General features: G+C 44.1%; 1 protein-coding gene across 14 annotated transcripts in view; it reads left to right on the top strand.

The window, feature by feature from the left end:
* The window catches only part of szt2 (SZT2 subunit of KICSTOR complex), a 113,938-nt gene that overhangs the window by 64,754 nt on the left and 23,513 nt on the right, over window positions 1-25,671 (top strand). For 11 of the 14 annotated variants that reach the window (XM_080881664.1, XM_080881671.1, XM_080881668.1 and 8 more), the window contains 14 exons: window positions 2,843-3,034; window positions 4,773-4,972; window positions 5,138-5,304; window positions 6,527-6,624; window positions 6,722-6,854; window positions 8,071-8,201; window positions 11,587-11,634; window positions 13,145-13,266; window positions 13,724-13,909; window positions 19,423-19,678; window positions 19,752-19,831; window positions 20,748-20,873; window positions 23,346-23,548; window positions 25,259-25,355. In XM_080881664.1, coding sequence (XP_080737790.1) covers window positions 2,843-3,034; window positions 4,773-4,972; window positions 5,138-5,304; window positions 6,527-6,624; window positions 6,722-6,854; window positions 8,071-8,201; window positions 11,587-11,634; window positions 13,145-13,266; window positions 13,724-13,909; window positions 19,423-19,678; window positions 19,752-19,831; window positions 20,748-20,873; window positions 23,346-23,548; window positions 25,259-25,355 — 2,039 coding nt within the window. The remainder of the gene's footprint in view (window positions 1-2,842; window positions 3,035-4,772; window positions 4,973-5,137; window positions 5,305-6,526; window positions 6,625-6,721; window positions 6,855-8,070; window positions 8,202-11,586; window positions 11,635-13,144; window positions 13,267-13,723; window positions 13,910-19,422; window positions 19,679-19,751; window positions 19,832-20,747; window positions 20,874-23,345; window positions 23,549-25,258; window positions 25,356-25,671) is intronic. The other 3 variants (XM_080881667.1, XM_080881674.1, XM_080881669.1) reach the window with 2 other exon arrangements.

The following is a 25,671-nucleotide window of genomic DNA, read 5'->3' as shown; positions in this document are numbered from 1 at the left end:
AAAACAGAAAGCTCCCGTTTGCAAAAAAACCGAAGTGCGATACAAATAATATGTACAGAACTGAGAGAATGTCTGCGATGTGTCACATGAGCAATATTAGGCCTGAGGATGTTATTCAAATAAATTATAGATTGTGCTGAAAAACGGTAACGTTCACACAGGAAATCATCAGGAAATGATAAAATGTCCGAACGCGCTCTAATCACTCTCTCCCAGCGGAGAGCTCTGCGGAGAATTTGGGCTTCAACATCTACTGGCTCTTCAAGGAAGGGGCACGCCATGTCTGACACTTCCTACAGTCAGGTTTCCGACAAAGAGGCGGAGAAAGTCAGGGTTAGTTGAAGTAAACCTGCTAGGGGGCAGGTTAGCTTCACGGAGTGTGTCGTCATAGTGACTCACTCAGGCTTCAGCTGAACTCGCTTTGTGAAACCGAAAAACCAGAGTTTTCGTTAACTCAGGGTATACTTAGTCAGACTTTGCACTAAACCGGCTTCCTGAAATAGGGCCCTGGATAGTGACTAAAAAGGTTTTCTTTTGTTATTTTGGTATCATTATGAGACCCTGAAACTGTGTGCTGGAGGAAAACTCATAGTTTTGGATGTTTGTCCACATCACAGGTGATCACATATCAAAAAGCATGAACGATGGGACAGCTGGTGTCTGCAGTGCTTCCTTTTCATTGGCCGTAACATTTGATGTCACTTAACAACAAAGATGTTTGTTGTTATGACTTCTCTGCAGCAGAGCAGCTCATCCACTCATTGAAAGGTTGATGGTTCGATCCCTGGATGTAATAAATTTACAGTTTACTAACAATAATCCCAAAATGCTCTTTGATATCAGAGTATGAATGTGTGTGAATGTTAGACGGACAGTGCTTGAATAAATGAATGTGAATGGGTGAATGATGTATAGAGTACTTTGAGGGCTTCAATAGAGTAGAGAGTGCCGTATAAGAACCGGTCCATTCACCATTTACATCCTACAGCTACTGAATTTTACTGAAGCCAGTTCTGCATTGGCTTCAGCTACAGTTGAAGCCAATGCAGAACTGGGGGATAAAAAGTCCGACTGCACATGATTAGAAATGAATAGGAAAACAACCTTATTGCTGGCTAACTCGATGACCTCAGTAAATACTTTCTGATTATTTTAGGATCTATTAAAAATGTTTATATTAAATATATTGGACCTGATTAACCTTTAGAAAGAAAAGTATGCTTTATGGCGGGCCTGTCCTGTGGTTGATGATCCCTCAGTGTCACAGTCAGACCTGCCCTGTGCTTTTCATGCATGGGTGACATGAGGCCAAGCCAATGAAAGGGCTCAGTCTTAGGCTTTGCAAACCAGTGGGTGATATCACAGTGGATACAGACACCTTTGATACAGGGGTTAAGCTAAAGGACACACAGCACAGGCATTAAGAGCAGCCTCATTATCAGTTGTTTTACATACTTGTAACACAACGTCCGCTGATGACAGCATTAAATGCTGCCATGAGGCTGTGGCCCTTAAAGGGAAAATAATGATATCTCAGTTTCATTTTGCCACCCATCCATCCATCCGTCCGTCCATGCACCCGTCCATCCATGCACCCACCCACCCATCCACCCACCCATCCATCCATCCACCCGTCCGTCCGTCCGTCCGTCCATGCATCCATGCACCCGTCCATCCATGCACCCACCCACCCATCCATCCATCCATCCATCCATCCATGCACCCATCCATCCATCCATCCATCCATCCATCCGTCCGTCCATCCATCCATGCATCCATGCACCCGTCCGTCCATCCATGCATCCATGCACCCGTCCGTCCATCCATCCGTCCATCCGTCCATCCGTCCATGCATCCATGCACCCGTCCATCCATGCACCCACCCACCCATCCATCCATCCATCCATCCATCCATCCATCCACCCATCCATCCATCCATCCATCCATCCGTCCGTCCATCCATCCATGCATCCATGCACCCGTCCATCCATGCACCCATCCATCCATGCACCCACCCGTCCGTCCATCCGTCCATCCGTCCATCCATCCACCCACCCACCCATCCACCCACCCATCCATCCGTCCGTCCGTCCGTCCGTCCGTCCATGCACCCGTCCATCCATGCACCCACCCACCCATCCATCCATCCGTCCGTCCGTCCGTCCACCCATCCATGCACCCATGCACCCACCCACCCATCCACCCATCCATCCATGCACCCATGCACCCGTCCATCCATGCACCCACCCATCCATCCATCCATCCATCCATGCACCCACCCGTCCGTCCGTCCGTCCACCCATCCATGCACCCACCCACCCATCCACCCGTCCATCCATCCATGCACCCATGCACCCGTCCATCCATGCACCCACCCATCCGTCCGTCCACCCATCCATGCATCCATGCACCCACCCATCCATCCGTCCGTCCGTCCGTCCGTCCGTCCATCCATCCATGCATCCATGCACCCGTCCATCCATGCACCCACCCGTCCGTCCGTCCGTCCACCCATCCATGCACCCATGCACCCACCCACCCATCCACCCGTCCATCCATCCATGCACCCACCCACCCATCCACCCACCCATCCATCCATCCATCCATCCATCCATCCATCCATCCATCCATCCATCCACCCATCCATCCATGCACCCATCCATCCACCCATCCATCCGTCCGTCCATCCATGAGATGTTATGCTCAACAAAATATCACAGATTGATGTCAGATATCTTTCTGGCTCTGTGGGATGTGTGTGTTGTGGTGTGAGTCAACAAAATGTTCCTTTTTATTGCTTTTTTCCCTTTTTTCACTTATTTGTCTGTTTTGCTTCTAACAGAACCACAGCTGTATGTCCGCTTCGACATCTGGGAGCAAGGCAACATTAGCCCCTTACAGCTGAGTGACAAACTGCAGGGGGCACTGCGCCACGCACTGTGTGATGTTGTCATGGAGCTGAGAGTATTGCCAAACCCTCTTTGTGTCGGGGTCCTCTGCCCAGCAACGAAAGCTCAGAAAGAAGAGGCAAAAGGTGAGCTCATTACTGCATCTGTATGCTGGGTCTGTTGTGTCTGCACCTATTTGCAATCAGATTGTACCAAGCAGTCCAATAAAAACAATGCTTTACAGTGTAATATCATTCACCACACTTCTGACACTGTGTCAACAAAAACACTGATGTCATGGCTTATGTTCGAGGAGCAGCAGAGATAATTGGCTCTGTCTACGTCCTAAAAGTTTGATAATGGGTCTGAAACGGTCGCTGTTTACCTCAAATATGCAAATGTAGCCAAAATAGCCAAAGAGGTTTATTTTTCTAAAATGATTTTGACACATTGTTGCTGTGCGGTGCACGGTGTTACATGAAAGCTGTAGTCAGCAGCAGTTTCATGTTGTTACAATGTTTTTGTCTTTAGCAAATCAAATAACAAACGTTCACTGCAAGACAAAACTACAAGCAGATGAACCAGAAGGTTGATTCTGTTCATCTGGACGTCGCCTTCTCATCCTTCAGGTTTCCACAAACTTACAGTCAGTACATTCACATAATGACTGAAAGTAGCACCACTGACTAACAGTGGGTTGTGAGGTCAGTTTCATTATCATTGAACTGTCATGATCATTGATCAGTGGCCATGAGTGGCGTTCACAGAGAGTTGGGGGCTGGCTGCAATCACAGCATTGTAAGATGGCGACAGAGAAGCAGCGGTGCTACAGCCAGGTGTAGGTGTACTCTATATTTGTGCTTTCTTGACCCGCAGACAGTCCTGTTCCTAAACGCGAGTCTCTTTCGGAGTAGTAGGCGACTATGCCATGGGTTTTTTTTTCCCCCATCATTTGTTTTTCAGTTTTTTAGTTTAATGCTTGAATCTTGAGCTGGTACAACTCAGCGGATAATTACACAACCCAAATGGTGTTTGAGTAGGTCTCAAAAATGGATGCAGCTGTCCCTCCAGGACTGCTCTCTGGTATCAAAGGGACGTCCTGCTAACCTTTTAACTACAAAGCCACAAATTTAGCTGAGCCTACATTATCAATGCCGTCCTCAGAGCGAGGCGAAGAATTCTGTTTGCTGACAGATTTTCTGTTTGTTACCAACATGGAGTGTACTGCTGGCCTTTGTACATATTCAGTGAGATGGTTTACCTGCTGCTGCATAATGGCCCGTTTGGCCGGATTAATCCAATATTCATGCTGCTTCATCTGTTTGTGGCCTTCCACACTGATATCATGACACAGATCAGAGGTTTAATGATGGTGATGGTGAAAATTGGCAAGTTGTCCTCTGAGCTGATAATATCAGCACAAGCAGACTTAGACCGATGGGTCACAAAGGACTCCAGATTACCCCACACTTTGGAATTTGTCAGATACCCCACAAGCATGGAATCTGTTTTTGGTTAACCCAACATCAGAGGATGACATGTAGGAGACGCAGCAGCACACACTGAAGCTGCAGGGCCTTTGTGGAAAGGTAAAGTTTTAACACGTTGGTACGACAGACTGATTTCCTTTTCCTGTTTGAATGTAGTAAAGCTCCCTCCCATGTTATGTTTGACCCTCATGTAATTGGTCATGAAAGCACTCTATTATCAGGCTTATTTGCCTCACAGACTAAACGAATAATCTAGAAGCGTGTGGGATATTTGGATGCGGGCGTTCGTGACACCCGGTGGCAGAAAGCAGAACAGCATGGAGGATCTCACTGCAGCCATCCTTGGGAAACGTTTAAGACTTTAATTGAAGTTTGATTGTGAAATGTTCTTCAGGGCTGCTGATTCCTTTGGCTGAGGCGAGAGAAGTGAAGGACAGCCCCAGGCAGCGCAGTGGCTCAAGGGTTTTTAAAACCAGTCCATCTCCGATCAGCTTAATCCAAGCTGTAGGAGGCGCCCCCACGACAGGAAGTAGCACACCCGAGTCCACCACGCCTACTGGCAAAAGCACTCGCCGCAGCTTCTGGGACATACTGGTCAGTTACTGGCTTTCTACGTCAGCATTTTGTGATCATTTAAAAAACAATCGTTCCTTTTTTGCACAGTTCCCAGTGCTTATTGACTGTTCGTCTAGTTTCGACAGATCAGACGTGTCGTCACAGACACGTATGAAAGTAAGCATGTTTCTTTCCCTCCATCAGAGTAAGCCAGACTCGGCCGAGCTCGGGAGCCCCAAGACGACAGACGACATTGTGCAGGAGAAAGGCGAGGAGGGCCGAGCAGCGCGCCGCAGACACAAGACGGAGAATGTAAAGCAGCAGTGGAGCCAGGACAAGACGGTGGCTGTGGAGCTAGAGCAGACCCAGAGGTGGGACTCACTGAAGCCACTTTGAGTTATTATACTGAACACTAACTGCATCAGGGAGCTAGAAATCATACAAAGTTGAACCCTTATGCAGTCCTTGGAAAGAATACGGACACAGCGTGGGCTGTGCAGTTCCTCCTTCTACTTCATGTAAGAGTGTGATATCGCAGGAAAAGACCAATTATTACTAATGAAAGCTACATGACACATCATATATGCAGCATTTTTCCTGTGTGGCCCTCAATCATATATTGGCCCCTTGGGTTAACACTTGGACATTAATGCTTTGAGAGCCGCTTGTCTAAAGCGCATTAAAACTTTATATCGAGAGGAAAGCAAGAAGAGCTGAAATCATTCTGGTATGGTTTAGAAGATGGTCAAATTTAACCTCCTAAGACACGAACTCCTTCATGGCGTTTTTAATTTCTCTTTGCTGTTTAGGCTGATTGGATGTAAAAGCAAAGAATGATCTTTTTACCTGATGTAGTGTCTGAGAAAAATGAGATCCACATATGAGGACATTCGTTCTATATCTCGATAGAACAGTGGTGAATAATTGTGGTCTAGACAACCCAAAATGTGAAGTCCACATATGTGGACGCCCGGTCCTAGCAGGTGGGTCTGCACTATGTATGGAAAAAGCTGATAGGTGTAAGCTGCTGCACAGTCTTGCTGGTGGCTCTTCAGTCTCAGACTGTACATAGATGCACACAGCTGCTGCATCGTCACCATTTAGCTTCATTGGCATTTTGATGCCTGTTAGATCATTGGCTGCTGCTGTGGTTGCCTTTTGGACTCACCAGTGACTGTATTTACAGATGAAAGACACCAGCTAATACTTGCAAGACTGGTTAGCAAGTTGCTGTGACTGACAGGCTGTTAGCTGGTTAGTGTGCGGTGTCCTTGGTTTCACATCAGATGTCTTCCAGCGCGATCACGATGCCTGGTTTCAGAAAAGGCTAAGACAGCATGATGCTTGAGTGGGTGGAGTCACAGTGCCAGTACTGTCCATTTCATATTTAAAGATTAAATATTTTACCATGTATGGTAGTATTGTCATTTCTGTCTTAGATATGGAGCTGAGAAAGCAGAAATCTTGCCTGACCACCACTGCATCACTGATGGCAGGCAACAAGCCTTTAAACCACCAAAACAGGTTTTCTCTCTGCTGTGAGTCCCATAGAAATGTGGTTTAATGAAGTGTGGGGGGTTTGTGGCTGTGCAGGAGGCAGCTGTCTCAGTTTGAGGAGGGAGATGCAGGCACTCTGGACCCCATTTACCAAGATATCTGCCAGCCGTGGATAACTTTCATGGCCAAACTTGGTAAGTTTTATCTCTACATTCATCCAGAATCTGAAAACTTATTTGAGAAGTTGGGGGTTTATATTCTGCGAGCTCTCACACTCTGTGTTACTCTCAGGTTGCCCCTCCATTCAGCAGTGTACCACTAAAACGGCCTCACACTTCCTGCTGCCTTCCATCTTGGCAGAGATTGTCAGTTTGGTCAGTTCGCTGGCCGCCGACACAACAGTGAAGACATTTCGAAAGACGAGGTGAGTTTTTACATCGTGTTTTTCTTGGTAATCGATCATCACTCTTACCTTCCTGATGTTGAGAGCAATAAAAAGTAACACTGAGTTGTGATATTTTTTGTTGCCGAGGTGCATGAAAGCTGTTGTTGTGCTCTGACATTCAAAAACACCTCAGCTGAGACTCTTCAGCTTCAGCTCAAATGTCGATTGTTGCTTCCAATGCAAATGACATTTCCACAGCTTTCATTCACTTTCATCTCTGCAGCTGATCTTCCAACTGCTGTCTGCACTTCATCAAATGGCATTCCAGCTACTTTCAGCCTCCTCATGCTTTGAGTCATTTTGACTCTTCAGCTGAAATTTGAATGACTTTTATTGGTTATAAGTCCAACTTGCTGTCATCTCTTTCAGTGCAGACCCCTGAAAGCGAACAAATTGTTCTCGCAGACTTCTTAGCAGCCTGCTCGTTAGAAAACACTGTGAATAAGAAGTGTGCGCTCTCTGGAGCCAGACAACTTCTTCGTTCCTGATTGTTGCCACACAGATACCGAGTCACTGTTGTGATCGCACTCGAAAATCAGTGCTCCTTTAGACTTCTCAGACATATAATCAATGAACACGACTATAGACACACAGTTTTACCTTATAGAAGTTAGGCGCTGTTTTTGGGTTACCACCCCCAGTTCATCCTCTGTCAGCCATGAGGCCTTTTATTTCTCTCCCTTTACTGCAGCATTTATTGTGATTGGCTGCCCCTCACAAACTAAAGGTTTGACGAGCAGGTCGCGTTGGTGACGTTTCAAAAATAGAAAAAAATGTTAAACTGAGGATTTTGAGCAAACAGCTGCAGCTTCGGGTCACACTCAGAAACACTTAGACTGAGCTCAGGGGGCCGAGCAGGTCATCCACTAATCAGAAGGTTGGTGATTCGATGCCTGGCTGCTCCAGTCTACATGCCAAATGTCTGTGCACAAGATACTGACCCCAGGTTTCTCTCAGCTTCATCCACTGGAATGCATCCAATGCACTTAGCCATAGAAAGCAGTGCTTCTATGAATGGGACTGAAACATTAAGACATGTTGCATGAAGCACTTTGAGAGCTCAGAGAGTAGAAAGGCATATTTTTGGAAACTGTTAACAGGATATATACCATACCTGGTGGGCGCCCTCTGACTGCACACTGCCATTAAAGTCGTTCAGCTCTATAATATTGCACCTGTATTATACTTTTTGCAGCTGCCCCACATCTGGAGACCATTTTGTGCCGCTCCCTCTTGGCCAGAACCTCAGCCAACCACCGGACGCTGTGAGGAGCTTCATTCTCATCGGCCGCAACTTCCATCAGTGGCACTACAGCACAGAGCAAGGTAACCGCTGCAATACCAGCCGTTCACATTAGCCCCTTACTACCTTACCCTCTGCACAGGCTATGCATCACTACCTCAGCTCCAGTGTGTTTTAAACAGCCTGTTATGGTTGTTTCCTTTTTCTCCAATTCATCAGGAAATCAGAATATTTGATTAGAAATGAATGCCGTTCATAGATTTGTGCAGCCCTGATATAGATGTAGTAAGTGATGAGTCTTTCTGTAAGAGTCCATGTTTGGAATTGAACAGCCGTTCAAGTACGAGTACATCGGTGTCATCCATCAGTTTTCCAAAGCCGACCCCAGCTGACCTTTAGGTGCGAGGTGGGGCGCACTGTGGACAGGCCACCATACTTGCATAGAGAGACGTTCACACATTCATTCACACCTACAACCAATTTAGAAACACCAGTTAACCTAACATACGTGTCTTTGTTCACGGAGAGCCACACAGGCACACGGAGAACATGCAAACTCCCGCTGACCCCAGCTGGCCCCCAGCTTTAAACCCAGTGACGGCGACCACCACATTATATTATTGGATGGCGATATGTTCAAATGACACATTGTTAGATTTATATTTTATCATCTACAAAGTACCAGAGTTTTTAGAATAAAAGTTACCGTATTTCCCGGACTACAAAGCGCACCTGTATATTAGCCGCACAAGCTAAAATCAGGGGAAAATCCTGTTTTGTACATACATTAGCCGCACCTGACCAAAAGCCGCAGGTGTTTCAATGTTGACTTATCATATGTAAGAGAATATGCACAAAGGGAATTGTCAGGAAAGAGATGGCTGTTTGGAGACATCACTTTTATTAATATTTTGAAAAACAAGTTATGGGTACATATTTGCATAACTTTTTAGGTATATGTACAAGTAGCGGTAATTACAAGTACGAAACATGTACTGTGCTTCATAAATGAGTAACAAATGTAGTACATAACAATAACCTACAGCACACCAGAAAAATAGATCCGGACTACCTTTTAGGCTCAGGTGCAGTGACACGGCTTTAACAAGAAGAAAAGTCAGTCATTCACCACCATCTTCCCCAGTGTCGGATATGAACAGGTTCAGGATGGCTTCGTCATCCACTCTCAGCTCCTTTCCTTCGTTGTCACTTTCAAAACCAAAGAAATCCTCGTTGTCAGTGTCAGAGTCGAACACCCTCAGAAGGGCCGTGGCGGTGTCCTCCTCTCCATCATGCAGCTGTCCAGCCCTTTGAAATCCGTAGGTGATCATGGATGTTTTCACACTTTTCCACGCTGTCAGAATCCACCGGTGGAGTTGAGCATAACTTGCTTTTCGCAAGTTTATGGCCGCTTGTCATCCACGACTCCCGCTGAACGCGTAGCGCTACTTTGAAGTTTGTTTTTTGCGCTACTTGTACGGCACTATGTTGCCTGGCGGATGGACATGTGACCAACATACTACTCTTGAACCCCGATGTGTGTCCGATCACATGCCCTTCCGCCAGGCAACGTAGTGCCGTACAACAGCGGAACAAATAAAACAAATCGTCTTACGATATGACAAAAATCATGGATAATCCATAGAAAAGCCGCACCTGACTAAAAGCCGCAGGGTTCAAAGCTTGTGCAAAAAGTAGCGGCTTATAGCCCGACAATTACGGTAATTACTTTGTCTCCCTCCTGCTTAATTACCAAACAGTCAGTTGACAGATGAGCAGAATCAAGGCCAAACAAAACAAGATGAAGGTAACGGTGAGAACGAGCTGCAACAAGACTGCACAATGCAAAACACAGAATAAATGTCAACAACAGAATAAAAGCATTTAATGAGAAATGATCAAGAATAATTGAAAACAATAAACAGGCTTATAAAGACAATGAGAGAGAAAAAGCATCACATAAAAAGAAGTCCATGTAAAGTGTTGTTGCTGGTCCTGTGAGCCTGTTATGTGCTCGAGTCATTCGTTGCTTCTAATGAGCAACAGATGACCCCATAATAAAGTAAAATAGAAGTCCAATAAACACATTATCCTGTGATGTTCTTTTGTTTCCTCATTATTGTAATCAATCACATTTCAGTCTGTAGTTCGTCTCATGCAAGTAAGTGCAGTTCAAAGAGCTTCACAGACGACTGAGAAGCCGACGATGAGACAAAGCGAACTGAAACCAAACAGAAGGTGGAATAAAAGGACGTTAAATACAAGCGCGCTCAGAGTTCAGCACATCAATGAGGATTAGCCCCAAGTCCAGTGTTGTGGTTCTACGGTGGAACAGGAAGGAACGTGCGCTCCGAGTGTGGAGGAATTTAAGTTCATGTTAACGTCTTGTTCATGAGTGGAGTGGGAGACTAACGTATAGTCAGACCGTCCATCCTGGTGAGAAAGAGCCGAGTGTGGAATCAATGCTCTCAGCTTCCTGGTCTGTCTACGGTCCTACTCATGGGTGAGGCTACCATAGAAAACACAAGTAGTGGAAATGAAGGGTGTGTGTCTGTCTCACCCTCAGAGTGGGGTGAGTAACTTGGCCATGGGGTAAAGACCAGCAGCTGTTTGATATCGAGGTTGTTTAGGCATCTGACCTGGATGCCTGCTGGGTGAGGAGTTTGTGGTTGACTCGGTAAATGAAAGCTGTGTTTGGTTGCACCGAACATTATGTCAAACATTTCCACTATAAGCAGCAGAGGATGGAAACACAACAAAATGACACAAACAAAAAAGAAACCTCTGAAAAGTTGATTAAACATCATATAGTTGAATAAAATGCTACATTATAAACTATAGTAAATAATTACCAAAAACTAAAAAGAATCAACATGAATAAAACTATAATTTACATATAACAAAGTCAACAAACATGATGGCTATAAAACATAAATACAGTTTAATTTGAGATATTAATGTCTAACTGTAGTGTAGTTTATATCTTATGGCACAACATATGAGTCCTTTCAGGTGTCCAGTGAGTGAAGTCTGCTTTTGTCTCATGCAGAGCTTCTGTTTCTAGTTTTTTCTCATTTATTCGACTGCTGCAAAATAAAGTTCGGCCTCATTTCTGTTGCTTTTGTGTCGCAGCAGCTAATCACACACTGCTAGTCTAGTGAGGATATTCTTGAGGTAAAGCTGTTCGGTATATTAGGCTGGCATAGACCTGTCTGCAGCATGTTGCTAACACTTGTTTTAACACCATGAGTAGTGTGGAGGAGACGCTCCACGTGTTTCCTGTTGAAGCTTTGAACGTGCTCTGTCCTCGCCGCCGCCGCCGCTGCTCTTTGATTCTGTGTTTCTCTGTCCGTGCTCGCTGCTCTCTAACATCTGTCTTATTTTTGTTTTGCTTACATCGGTTTGTGTCGAGCTGTGTTTCACTGTCCACGCCGCCTTGCTGTTTGTACCTCCTCTGTTTACCCACAGAAGACAGTTCAGATGAGGAAAACAGCCCAGTGCTAAATAGGTTCACACGTAAGTTTGCTCCTCAGCTTACCAACAACTTTCATGGTAATGGGATTTTCTTTATGGCTGCGTTTTGTCAATATATTGGTTTGTTTGTTTGTTTTTCTATATTATCAACAGCTGAAATATATGTAAGCGAGCTTTCACAGAGAACAGCAGAATACTTCACATGTTGACATGAAAGTCTTAGAGAGTCAGTGTGATAAAAAGATGTTAGTGTGTTCGCCTCTTCAGTTAAACTGAATTTTTACTGGTTCTTTAAGACCTGCAGTTTTTTAAGATCCATGATCTGAATTTAAGGCATTAAAATGTCTTAAATTCATTTTTAATGGGTCTCAAACTTAGTTGGATTTATGAAATTTGTTTTACATTATAAATAAAAGACGACTGAAGTTGCATTAACTTCAGTCGTGTTTTTAATTGTATCGATCACCCTGTAACAAAGCTACAGAACGGAGCCATCATAAAACGATAACCACGAATGCTAACTATGTCGCCTCGCCACTTTAAAACACATCAGTTAATCAGACTAATTGTTATGCTGTGATAGCAAAGTTTTTAATGTGGACTGTATAGAAAACATGGATCTATTCATGTGACGTCCTCTTGTTCATCCTCGAGCTACGACTGTGAAAGCCGCGGGATACTCGATGCTCATTGGCTAACAGCTCGATCACAATTTAGAAAATAAATGTATTTTTACTTTTGACTTCTTTACAATCAGACTTATTTCTGCAGTTAGTCCCCTGCACTGGAACCCATGTCCGGTTCTTATTACACTACATGGCTTCATGATGTTAGCAGTTCTCTTCTTGAATAGTTTCTCCATAGCTTCATAGTTTGGGGCTGAATATTACTAATTTATACTTTGAGGTAACAAATAAATAACTAAACCTGCCACAAACCAAAGTGAAGTAAAAGCAGCCCCGTGACGTTGTGTCTCACACTGACGAGGAGAATTAAACGCACACATTGAGAGAATAGCGTACAAGCTGTGTGGCTGCACTCATGAGCTTTTATAAAGCTGCAGCACCAATACGTTTTGTTTAAGCGCACCTTAAATCATCTTGAAGCTGAAATGCTGTTTGACCTTTCTGTGGTAATGATATTACTTCATCATTCTCTGCTTCCTTTCTGCGGGGATATCACGACCGCCGCTCGCAAACAGGTTTACATCGGTTTTAAAAAATAACCACGTTTCTTCACTCCTGATAATCAAGCCAACACTGTTTTTGTGGTCCATCGAACGCTGTGATTTCAGAAGCAGCATCACAGTAAAGCTTTCGCTCTCGTCAGTCAAACCTCAGAAACCCCAAAACCTCCCAGGAAGTGAAAAACCTGCGAAGCAGCTGCCCAGTGCGTTTGTATTTAAAACTCAGTTATGTTCATCTGACAGTTCAGTAAAGATTGTGATCAGAGTCAGCTGGGACTCTTTGTTGAAGGACATAGCACAGCCTGCTGGGCAGCTTGGACTCGTATTGCTTTGCTGTTGCACTGACTTTCTGTCTTTTCTGTCCAGCTCATAAAGGCTTCCAGCGCTTCGATGCTCTGGAGCAGAGCGATTCGGTCGGTCCGAGCCAGGCTGGGGTGGGAATGGCTCCTCGCCAGAGGTTCCTCTTTATCAGCATCCTGGACAAAGAGGTGATTTGGGATACGGAGGCCTCTGTACACTCTGTATATCCCTCAGGCCGGGCAGAGAACAAGATCCCAAAGGGTCCTATTTGTAATGGCTTTCAAATACATGAACTTGTCCTTAGATGTATTTTTCTCAGTGGGTGCTTGAGCAAATAAAGATGGTGCTCTGACAGCGCATGTGTATAAGCTGCCCACAATAATGAAAATGTGTGACATATAAGCCTACGTGGTAGCCAGGTTACTAGCCCAAAGATCTTTAATCCTCTGGGTTTTTTACCTTTATTAGCGTGTTTTTGAAGCCAAATGCTGTCATTTCTCTTTAAAGCAAATTTCTCTGATATCTTTTCAAAAAGGTAGCACACATATCCTCATTGTGCTTCATAATTAAGCTGTGGGATTATGTTTCTAAGTACAAGTGTGCTCTTTAAAACATGATTGTAATACTTCACCGTTGGTTCTTCAGGTGACGCTGTACAGCTACAACTGGTCCGTGGATCTGGGCGCCTCTCTGAATCGCGAGCTGGTGCGTCTGGTGAAGTGGCAGAATGCGAGGGCTCACGTCGTCCACTGCCTGTTCAATCAGAAGATGGGTCTCTTCCATCACTACTGCTTTTCCGATGCTCCCATCCATGAAATAGACTCCAAGCAGGTGAAAACACTCTGGTGTATTGTAAGCAGGCCAACAGCAGTACAGGAAGAAAAGCATCATGGGATCACTTCATTGTTAGTTATTTGTGAGGGACGTTTTGTGATGTCTGTACTCAGTGAGAGCTGAGTCAGAGAGAGCACACAGAGGGTTTAAGCACTGAAGCACCATTTAGTACATAAACTGTACCTCAAAGATGGCCTTAACTGGTTGCTGAATGCCCGTTTTAAAAGCAGGACAGCCTCACTGTGTCTTAGGTTTTAGGTTATGAGCAAGTTGTCGTCTTATAAGTAATCAGGTAATCAGACTTGGCAGTCAGACCCACAAATGAAAGCTTACTACATTGTTTTTTTCTGTGTATAAACAATGTAAAATACTTTTTGGTGACTGTTTTGTTTACATACACGTTACCAAAGTCCGTCTCTGAGGATACTTCAGTCTCCTCTGATATTTACAGGTGCCCAAACAGTCCTGTTGTTGTCTGTGCCACCCCAACATGCTTTGCTGGGTAGATTGCACTGCATGACTGGAGCGCAGCATCAAACTGTTAAACTGTACAGTTGCACACTTCCTACAAAATCCAGCAAAATGTAGTTTACGGTCCAGTTACCCCAGCAGGTGTCTAGCAGCTTAGTCTGCCCTCACCTGTCAGTCAAAGCTTTCGATTCTTAAAAATAGAGATCAACGCATTTTTGATACAAATCTGTTGATGTGCTTTTTGGCCGTTAAGCACCGACTTCATTTTTTAGCCCTGGAGTTTTCTTTTGGGTTCAATATCGCATACTTTATTCTAACGTCATTTGTGTGTGTGTGTGTGTGTGTACACATACATACATACACACACAAATGAAGTCAGTGCTTAATGGCCAAAAAGCATATCAACAGATTTGTATCAAAAATGCATTGATCTCTATGTATGTGTGCATACATATATATTCATATATGTATGCAAGGCAGTCAAAGCAGTCAAAGTTGAAGGTACAGTGCTCTGACAGAGGAATCAGTTCCAGCTCCAGTAATACTGACTTTATGAGAGAAGCTGCAGTATGGACTGAAAGTAGTATTCGAGTATTTGATTTGGAACCCAGGGCGTATTTTTTATTCATGGTATTTCAGCAGCTGCTGAGTCACCAGCAGCTCTCACAGTCAGTGCTGTGCTTGTCCTGCATTAGAGAAAGAAAGGAGGCAGCTGACTACGATCGGCCATCATGTGTTCACATGTGGTGACAGCAAATGACCAGTGTCAAACTCACTGCAGAGGTTGTTATGTGGCATCAGCACTGTGGCAGTCACCGCGTGCTTCCTGTAATGACACGCTGTGTTAACTGAGTTCTGCAATGACAGGCTGTGCCGCTCAGTTATTGTGCAACTGTGGAATATGATCTGCACAGGGGTGTTTTTCATATAAAAGCAGGACGATTAACGCTGCTTAACATGTCAGACGTGGTCCTGCCACAATGATTGTTCTGGGAGAATAATCACAGCCTTCTTTCTTTTTATAACAGCAATATAAAAAATGACATCAGAAAAACCTCGGCAGCATTTTCAGGCTCCCCCTTAGACCTCAGACTTGCCTCTAAAAAGCACGGCTGCACCTTCTGTTTCTGCTGCTCTGCTGCATCTGGTGGGGAGCTGGTGAGGAGAACAGGATGCTAGCTCAGGTGGAATCAGCCTGGGAGGGTAGCATCTGCACTCGCGCTGTCACAGGAGGCAGCAGCTCCCGGAGCACACTTCATGCAGCTGTTGTGTCCCGAGGACGAATTTGTGTGACTCCCACATGGATGGTGATGTCATTACTTGATCCAGCCTGTTAGTGGTCCTCGTGCTATTTATGAGTTTCAGTGACGATGTGTCACAGTAATGTGTTTTCATCTTGTACTATGATACAATAGTTGTATAGAGAGCTGCAGGGCTGCATCTCTGTGGTTCCTCTTACAAAAAGCTGAAATCGTCGCGGCTTATTACAGTAAATAAGCATCGTTTATCATTTTTGCAACATGCACACAAAATGCTAATGTTAGGCTATGACAGTTGTAGCCGTGGGACTATAACCACCTCTTAGCATGTACGTAATTAGCCCGAGAGGTTTGGGATTTATCTGAGTGTGAGTGTCATTTTTAAATGAGCATTTCTTGCTTTTGCATCAGAACCATTTCTGCTTTGCTCCGTTTGTCCTCCTGCAGCATTTTCTGTACGATCACTGTAAAGTTTGGCTTTTTAGATACAAGAGGTGTTTTTTAACTTTGGTCTGCTACTAGTCGCCCCTACTACACTTATCTCGTGTAAAATATTCAATATTTGGGAGATGCTGCAGTGTGCAAACTGTTTTCAGTTCAGTCGATTGACATCCTGTGTAAATATTGGCAGGCAAAGACTGTCACTGAAGCCTCTTCCATATTTATGCCACTTGCAGCTTCATCAAAGCTCGCTGTGGCTCGATTCAGCTTTGTTTTCTGTTTTGCGTGCCTCAGCAAAAACTGCTGGACACCCTTTATTAAATATGGAGTTTTGGATCAATATGCAGTTGATGGTGTTGGCAGCAGAAACCAAAACAAGATTTTTCAGCCACACGACTAAGCATTTTTATTCTCCTTGATTATTACCCTTCTCTATCTGCTGTCTTCTTATGTTGTCCGGATCATATCCTGGAAATATAACCCTGTCACATCAGCGGCCTTGTTTTCCAAAATGGAGGACTTAACCACCTCAGTGCAATTTAGCCTCTGTCAGTTTCCATTCATCCTCCTCGATTATTTATGATCCTCTCTCACACAGAGGGCTTTGGGTTGTAGGTTTCTGTAGTCTGCTGTGCCGCCTGTTTAATAACTGTTTGCAAAGCATCTTTTACATCCCATCTTCCCTCCCACTCTCACACATCAGCTTCGCTGCTCTGAGGACAGCAGTGCAAGAAGGCTCCACTTCTACAGCTACTGATTGATTTTACAATCGTTTTTCCTGGTGAGATGAAGGGGGTGTCATACGTGATAGTGTACTACAGATGGCTTGAGAATTGGGCGACTAAAAAAGCTTCTGTGTTGGAACATCTGGAAAAATGTAGGCAGAGAAAGCAGAGTGACGGCATCAGCGACTGCTGCTAAAATACAAGAGACATCATGCAAAGCCATCAAGCCACAGAGCTTTTCAAAAATCGATTAAAACTAGCTTGCATCGTGCAGCATTGGCGTAGATGGAACATTGATTTGTAACCTGTGATTCAATTCAATTCAATTTTATTTATATAGCGCCAAATCACAACATAAGTCGCCTCAAGGCGCTTCATAGATACAGAGAGAAAAACCCAACAATCATATGACCCCCTATGAGCAGCACTTTGGCGACAGTGGGAAGGAAAAACTCCCTTTTAACAGGAAGAAACCTCCAGCAGAACCAGGCTCAGGGAGGGGCGGGGCCATCTGCTGTGATTGGTTGGGGTGAGAGAAGGAAGACAGGATAAAGACATGCTGTGGAAGAGAGACAGAGGTTAATAACAGATATGATTCAATGCAGAGAGGTCTGTTAACACATAGTGAGTGAGAAAACAGTGATGTGAGGACACTGCAGTTTATCAAGTTTAGTTTGTTTACAGATGTGAACCTCACAGATGTGCAAGACTACTGTATAAACATGAAAAAGGATTTGAAGAGACATGAAAAACGAGGCACAGTCAAAAACTTTTATTTAAATATGGTCTAATCCGGCGGTCCCCAACCGGTTTAATGTCAGACGGTATTTTCACAGACCGGCCTTTAAGGTGTGGCGGATAAATACAGCAACATAAAATAAAACCCGAGCCTCAACTCTCGCGGCCCGGTACCAAACGACCAGTGCCGGTCCACGGCCCGGGGGTTGGGGACCGCTGGTCTAACCTTGTGACGAATGGATTCAGAAACCCTCTCATATTATTGAAGGAGTGATTATTTAAAAAGCTGCCACCTCATGTTGCACAGCCATGTTTTTCATGTCTTCTTTTCAGAACAAGAACTTTTGAATTGTTTCGTTTAGGGGACATCTGTAAACTGTAAAACAAAAACCTCTGTGAACAGGCCCCCTGCTGGTGGTGGTAGATGTGAGGAAGAGTCCTAATCTGAGCCAAAGCGCTGTCCACGCAGACTAGCCAAAGGCCCAGCTACAGTGGGGAGCGAGTATTTTGGGATCGTTCGATTGGAGGAAAACTCCTGGAGTAGATGCGTCTGTAGAACACACTAAGGGACGAGGTCTTTGGTGACTGTTCGGCTCTTCTGGCTCAGATCGGAGATCACTGGTTGGATAATCAGCATACAGTACTTTTCCAGTATGGAGAAGTATACCGAGAGCAAAGAGTGCCACCCTTCCCCACCATGTCAAGCTGACCATGGTGTTGTTTAAATAAATCATGTAATGCTGTTTTAGTTTGAATGAAAGTTCAGTAAAATCCAGCAAAATGTCATGCACAGTGTGAGCAAAACAGACGGACGAAGGGACTTATTCTTAATTTCGTTGTTCTCATGACAATGACAATAAAGTTTCTGATTCTTATTAGACCCCGTTTTGCAGCCGAGAATGACACCAAATGCCCTTTCAGTCTTCTCCCTGTGGCCAACAACAAAACAAGCGCAAAGAATAGAAAGAAGCAAACTTTTCCTTTCCCTCCGATGGCCTCGCTCTTCATCACGGCATTACTAATGAGTGCGGACAGAAGGCAGAGTCAGAGCAGCAGAAAATTTGCCTGAACAGAACTTCATCTGTCAAGGTCCTGATGAGAAGCAGAGGGAGCACCAGTGCACGGTTTGACCCCCCAGCCTGTGGGCATGGTGCAGCCAGCACTGCCACACGAGGGGCATCTGGGCCCTGAGCTGCTCCGCTGAGCAAACTCACCCAAAAGCTCCTGTCAACAGCAAAAAGAGAAGAACAGACAAAACTAATATGCAGCGCGGTGACTGCAGCACGTCGCTGCGTCATGTGATAGAAGAATGCAAATGTGCTTCCTGTCTGTGGTGTCCAAGGCTTGAGCATCCTCAGGTTAAGGCAGAATTAATCACCTGATGAACACAGACTAAGATTTCACGTATTAAACTCTTTTAAGATGAGTTTTAACGGACCATACAAAAACAAGACCTTTCCAGATTATTGAGTTCCCTCTTGCTGCTTGTGAAATGACTTCTTGTGAAGGACTTGGGCCCAGACTTCTCTTCTGCTGTGAGCAGCACTGTCTGAGCGATGACACCCAGCAGTCACCACCACAAACATCAAACCCTCCAACACAAGCTTCTCATACAGAAACGCCAACCTGTGGCTTCAGACAGTGTTTTAGTGGTGACTTTAAAAGCTGCTGTGCTGTGCTTGGCTCAGATATAAGCTAGCATTTGCTAACAGTAGCCCGGTGAAAGCCTGCTTGGCCAGACAGGAAACTGCGATTCACTCGACAACTATGTAATAAGAGTGGTTTCCTGAGGTTACTCAGGAGGTATTTAGCTGCTAAGTGAGGTGATGGCGTCATTAATTGTCGAGGTATTTGATTTATTCTCTATCTTGATCAGGATCCCAACCCATTCCTCGGTCCCTCCATGGAGCCTGATGCATTGCTGCGTAGCGCAGTCCCTCCTCTGCCCAGTAAAGAGCAGGGCAGACTGGGAAACTCTGGTCGAAGTCTTGCTCCCCTCCACTTTCCCTCCGAGTTGCTTCCCTTTGATGAAGCTCTGAGGGACGTCTGCACCATTCGGCCTTTGATGGACGGAGATGTGGTGGCTCGACATGGCAGCCAGCTGTTGGAGATCAAAGCTGCTGAGCGGAGAGGTGAATAGTTTGACCTGTACATTAAACATGATGTCAGTTTGAAAAATTAATGGCTTTGTTTTTATTCTTACAGAATTAGAGAAGCAGATGAAGATAGAGAACCTGTTCGTGACCTGGCAGCAGAGGTCAGCACAGTCCAACATGCCCATTTCAGTAAGTATTTTCAACAGTGTTTAACCCTTTAGAGCCGGTCGCTGGGGTCACACAGGCACCTGCAATGTTTTTATTAAACATCTGTAATTCCCATAACTCCTGAACCAGTTGCTCAATTGAAAGAATTCCCACGCTTCCTGAAAGCAGCGGCTCAGCAGGGTCAACGTAAGTAAATGTAGCCTTAAAGACAGCTGTTCTTATAATGGAGCCTGTGGAGTGTGAGGAATGCAAAACAAAAGAAAGTTAAAAGAAAAGCAGCACACGTGTCGTTATACTTTCTGAAAAGCCTGCCCCCTGGTGGTGATAGTTTTAGTTAACGTTCATAAAGGGGAATCACAAAATGCACCTTTAAGTTCATAATGATGATGGATATTTAAAACATAAACAGCAAATTGTATTTGACCAGTAAATTCTTCCACTGTGCAAGCAGCATAATCTCAGATGGAGCTAATTGCACTCGACTAACCCGGGGGAACAGCGTCTCACTGCTTCATGTCTTTGAGGGGCTTCAGTTACAGCTCACTCCTCGGGGAAATCATTTTGCATCGCCTTGTTTCAAAGTGGGGAATATCCGAGCTAATTAAAAAGGTTTCTATCTGACACCGTGACATCTCGAGAGGTTACACGGTGGCATTAAATTTACAAATTTGATATTTCAGCAGTCGCCCACATGGTGCTCTTACTGAAGCACATCCAGCAGGAGGTCTGCAGCCTGAGCTGAGTCTGTCGGGGCCAGGACCCGTGTCCAGTGCAATAAACAAGCTAAATTACCTGTTGGCTGTAGTTTGAATGCTGATCTCCTGCTAAACGTTCAGCCTGGTGTCATCTTTGATGTTGCTGTGGTCTTTTATGTCATCCCACTTGCAGTTTCATACTTTTACCATTTCAGTAAGAGTTACCTTGGCTGTCTCTGCAGGGGACAGATTTGGAGACTCTGAAGCAGTCGTCCCGACTGGTCCACTACTGTGCCACCCCTCTGCTCTTTGACCCCGTCTTCCGCAAGCAGATCCAAGAGGAACAGATTATTCAGCCTCTAGAAAAGGTTTGTTTTCCATGCAGCTAAAGGCAAAGTTACTGGCAGATTCATTTTTCACTTTAGACATTTTATTCATATGAAGACCGAATATAAATACAGTCTTCAATTTCTGATCCTGTGTTTAATGTTCCTCTCTTACTTCATGGTAAACGCAGTGACTCCAGGTTAGGAATCCTCTGTTTTACATTCATGCTTGATTTGAGATGTTCTTTTACAAAAGGATTTGCTTTAACGACGACACAGAAAACACATCAAATATTTAGACTGAGAAAATGGATCATTTTGGTCCAGAAGAGTCATTTTCAATTCAACGGCAGGAAAAATGTTTACAAAACTGGAGCAGGGCGACGTGTAAACAGTGTAGCATCGCCCCTTCTTTTAACAACAGTCCATAAATAGACTTGGAGCTGAGGACACCAGTTGCTGGACTTTTGGAAACAAATGCTGTTGTTTATTTTGGTCCCTTTTTTTAACTTTCCCTACGCACAGCATTATACATCTGTAAAGACCAGAAAAGGGCTGAGTGAGGATGGGCAACTCTCCGTTTAATCCATTTATTGTGCACAGATAAGACATCTGAGAGCATCATATCACAAAAGGCTATTCATATCATCAAGTATTTCCAACACTGAGATCCAGTTTGTTCTTTCTATGAAAAGGCCTCAAATACTCCAAACGAGTGAGCGGGTAACCCTTTAGCTGAGGAGAAAACATGCTTTCATATTAGTCCTGTTAGTCATTTGTTGGATATAAACCTTTAAGGGCCAGAAGATATTTTCACTGAGACGAGATCCTGAATGCAAACTCTTACTGCTTCCCAGAATGCATTTATTCGAACACACTGCTAATTATTTCCACATTAAAGCATAAATGAAGCTATTCTTTGCTCTGGTGCTCCGTAGTTTCATGTCAACCAATTATTTTTGCAGTAGCCTAAAACATGCGTTGAATGTGTTTTTGAATGAGCCTTGGATGCCTTCCTCCACTCTTCCTGGGAATATCGTCGTGTTAGTCCTCTGCAGTGTTTTTACAGAAGACTCAGAGGACTCGTCTGCTAATAAGTGATATAGTTTACATATCAACCCCTTCCCAGAAGACTAGTTTTTCTATTATGGTCAAAGAGGGAATAGATAGTGACTGATGAAGTTAGTTAATTGTAAGTATTTAAAGCCTTTTTATTGTTATTTAACAACACAATGAAGGTTTTAGAGGAATTTATTTCAGAGCCTGATGTTTCCTAAAGTATCTCAGTCTGGCCCCAAAGTGTGTGACTAGATTTGCTTAAGTCTTTAACAACGACAGTATCATCTGTGCAGTGTTCGATGTGGCGTTCAGGCTGCTGAGCTGTACATCCTGTTTCATTACCCACCAAATGTGTTCAGTTGACGAAAGGTCTGCAGACACTTCAGTTCAGCATACTAAGTGTTTGCTTGGGCGCGTGTGTTGCTCTAAAACCTGCATATGCTTTCCAGCATTGACGGTACCTTTGCAGAAGTGCAAGCCACCAGTTCCAGCACCTTCTGAACTGATAACTAGCAGATGGTCCCTCTCCTCGTTAGTCCAGACGAACAAGAATTTCAAATTTTGCTTCATCTGATCACAAAACAGTTTTCCATTTTGCCTCAGTTCATTTTAAATGAGCTTTGCTTAGTTGAAGATCATCTTCTGTGCCTCTCTACATCTTACTCACCTGTATTAAAGGAACCCAGTTAGCTGCAAAATGCTCCTCCGGCTGGTTTACCCCACCAGCCTCGTGTTGTTGTCATGCTGACAGATGAGGAGGGGGCTGTGGACACCCGACTTCCTCAACATGAGCTCAGCTGCAAAACGAGAAATGGTTTTTCATGAAAGAGTAAAATGTCTCAACATTTGATATGTTTTCTGTGTTCTGTTGTGAAAGGAGTATTGATTTACACAGCACTCCAGCATGTTTTATGTTAGTGTTGTAAATTTATTCCCTGGAAGTTCCTTTCAAACCTCAGGAGGAAGTTTTGTAGGATTCCAGCTTCTTTCATCTGAAAAATCTCACAATCGGAGTCACTTTGGTCATTTTCAGTACAGGAACATGTTGTATGTATGGAGCACTTTGTGGTCGACAGGCTTCAGACAGATTCTGGGATGTGGATCAGTTTGTGACGTGTATTTCCACATGTGAGCCCCGGTGCTCCTGCTTCCTGTCAGAGCTGACAGCAGCCCCCTGTCTTTCTGCCTGTGTGCTCTAACTCTGCACATGTCGCTCTTTTCAAGTTAAACAGGCCTTCATCAAAGTTCAAATGCTCTTTCCATTAGTGGTGCATTGATCTGGATTATTCTTCCACGGCTCAGACGTATGGCTTCTTTGTTTCATCAGGCTCAAAATGAAAGTTGTGATTTTCAGTCATCTTTTAGAATTTTGTATTCAAACATGGTTCATTTCTTTGATATGTATTCAGGCCATGTGCACTGTACTATAAATTCTTCTGAAATTGTGTGTGTCAGAAAAGGCATCGCTCCAGTGATTCCACGGCATCAGGTCGGGACCGCAGCTACAGCACAGACTCAGCTGACATGCTGCCCGGCCGACTGAAGGAAGAGTCCTGGCTGCTTGAAATTTCCAGCACCTTCCTTCAGCAGTATGTCCAATACCTGCAGAGCATGGGCTTCATTTTGGTGCAGGTCCGGCCTCAGTCTCCAGCTCGCAGGTGTGTTGGATGTGTGCTTTTCAGCTGTTGCTTCCTTCTAATGTACCCTCAACCCTTTCAGCACCTGTGCGTCCCCCTCCATGAGCTCAGACGTGTTAATCAGAACTTTACGTTGAATCCGGGCTGCTTGTTCTCAGAGATTTCTCTTTAATGCCCCCATTTAAATTCAAATTGTATTTGTCACATACACAGTGAAGTGCTTAGACAATGTTGCGAGATCGATCAACTTTAGACCAGACAACAAACGATGGAGGCTCCGGAAAAGTGCAATCAAACGATGAGTTTTATTATCACAGGAGAACAACCAACCGTCAGCATACGGATTGTTTTGCTCTGACAAGAATACACTGGGTTCTGGTTTTATAGGACAAAATATCACACCTACGTCAATACAGTTCAAAAATACATGGTGACAGACGGACAAAAGTTCAACTCGTACAGACAAGGGTTCATCACGTACATATAACCTTACACCGACATATAACTTCTCCTTTCTACATTACTTGCCTTTCAAGGTAATAACTTCAGGTCTTAGCATTTCTGAGAGCTAATAATGGACCCTCGTCATTAATCCCTAAGTAGAGTACTTTGCAGCCAGTCTCAAACTGAAGCAGAAGACGCTTAGGCCTTCACTCAAACCTGCTACTAGATTAATATGTGTATCGTAAGCATGCATGCAATTAACCTGCTATGTTCTCATCTCCCCTCAGCATGTATCATCTGGACACTCTCACCAGTGAAGCTTAAAACCTTCTAGAATGGAACATCAACTCTAACCAAGCACATTCATGCATTGTGTATAAAATGAACTCAACCTGTAAAAATAGAAAGGTCAATGTGATGACAGACATATTCAATGCAATTTTATAAACCCTGCAGGAAATATTACTGATAAATGATACTGTGAAACATGTTATTAATACATTCTTCATAAGGCAGATTATATGGTAGCAATAAAAGAATCTCTGAATCCCCACAACAACTGCTCGTGACCTAAAATAAACGACTATGAATAGGATAGGAAATAAATATGAAAATAAAGGGTAAATTTAACTAGGAAAGAATAAAGTAAAATATAAAAATTAAAGTTAAAAATAAAATAACTGTACAACAAAATACACAATATAGAAAATATATAAGAGAATATGAAGAAATATGGAACAAAAGCAGCTGTACGAGTATTAAATGGTAATGAAAGAAATGTAATGTCCAGGGTTGGGCACATGTTTAAGTGTCTTGTGAGTGATTGCATCTAAACTGGGGCATGTCTAATGGCAGCAGTTAAAATAAAGGCTTTCATGTGTAAGTCCATATTTATGTTTAATAGATAAGAATAAACAAGTTTCATAAACTGTTTAATTAGTAAACGGGTGTTTTTTTCTCTCCCTTTAGTGTGTAAAATGTAAGACAATCAGGAATCATTAACCGCCAGTCTTCTCTCGCACTGTCGTGTGTCATACTTGTCTATTAGTCATCTAATCGCATATGTTTTGATTCTCCTCTGACCTTTGACCTCCATCCACTGAGGCAGGAAGCCTGAGCGTCCTGCCTGCTGTCACTTTCTCAGTCTGTGTGTGACTCGCACTGAATTGTCTTCCTGCTTGGATATTTGCTGCTGGCTCTCTATGAGCCTTTGTTGGGTTTTTTATAGTTTAAGCAGATCTTTACTGACCCCTGTCCCCCACTCCACCCCCACCCCCTGTCCTGCAGCATCGCCCGCGCTCGTGCTGCCATGTTGAACTCTATGTCATCAGAAGGCAGGATGTCTTTTTCTTATGTGAAGCAGAAGAGCGAGGACAGCCCTAAGGTTAGTGTTCACCTTGAAAATGCTCTTTTATTCACAAAACTTGGGGATAAAGTCAGACTGTGCTGTGGGAAAACGGGTCCAGTGAATTTCTAATGTGTCAGTAAAACTAAAGTCTCCAGCATCTCCAGAGACGGGTATTTCCTCTACGTCTGATTTAAACTTTTTTTATCAGATTTGACTGAAGAGCTGCCACAGCCATGGTTTGAGCTGTGGTGAGGCAAACTCGAGGAAGACTCATGTACTCATGCACGCTGAGAAGTTGACAGTTTTAGATCTTTCTGTATTTTTAAAAAACAGATGCGAGTTCCCAAAGACG

The sequence above is a fragment of the Rhamphochromis sp. 'chilingali' genome (genome assembly GCF_963969265.1).
Source record: "Rhamphochromis sp. 'chilingali' genome assembly, chromosome: 5".
Classification (NCBI taxonomy): Eukaryota; Metazoa; Chordata; class Actinopteri; order Cichliformes; family Cichlidae; genus Rhamphochromis; species Rhamphochromis sp. 'chilingali'.
The sequence above is the reverse complement of the archived record's forward strand: the minus strand, read 5'-3'. Positions and strand labels throughout refer to the sequence as shown.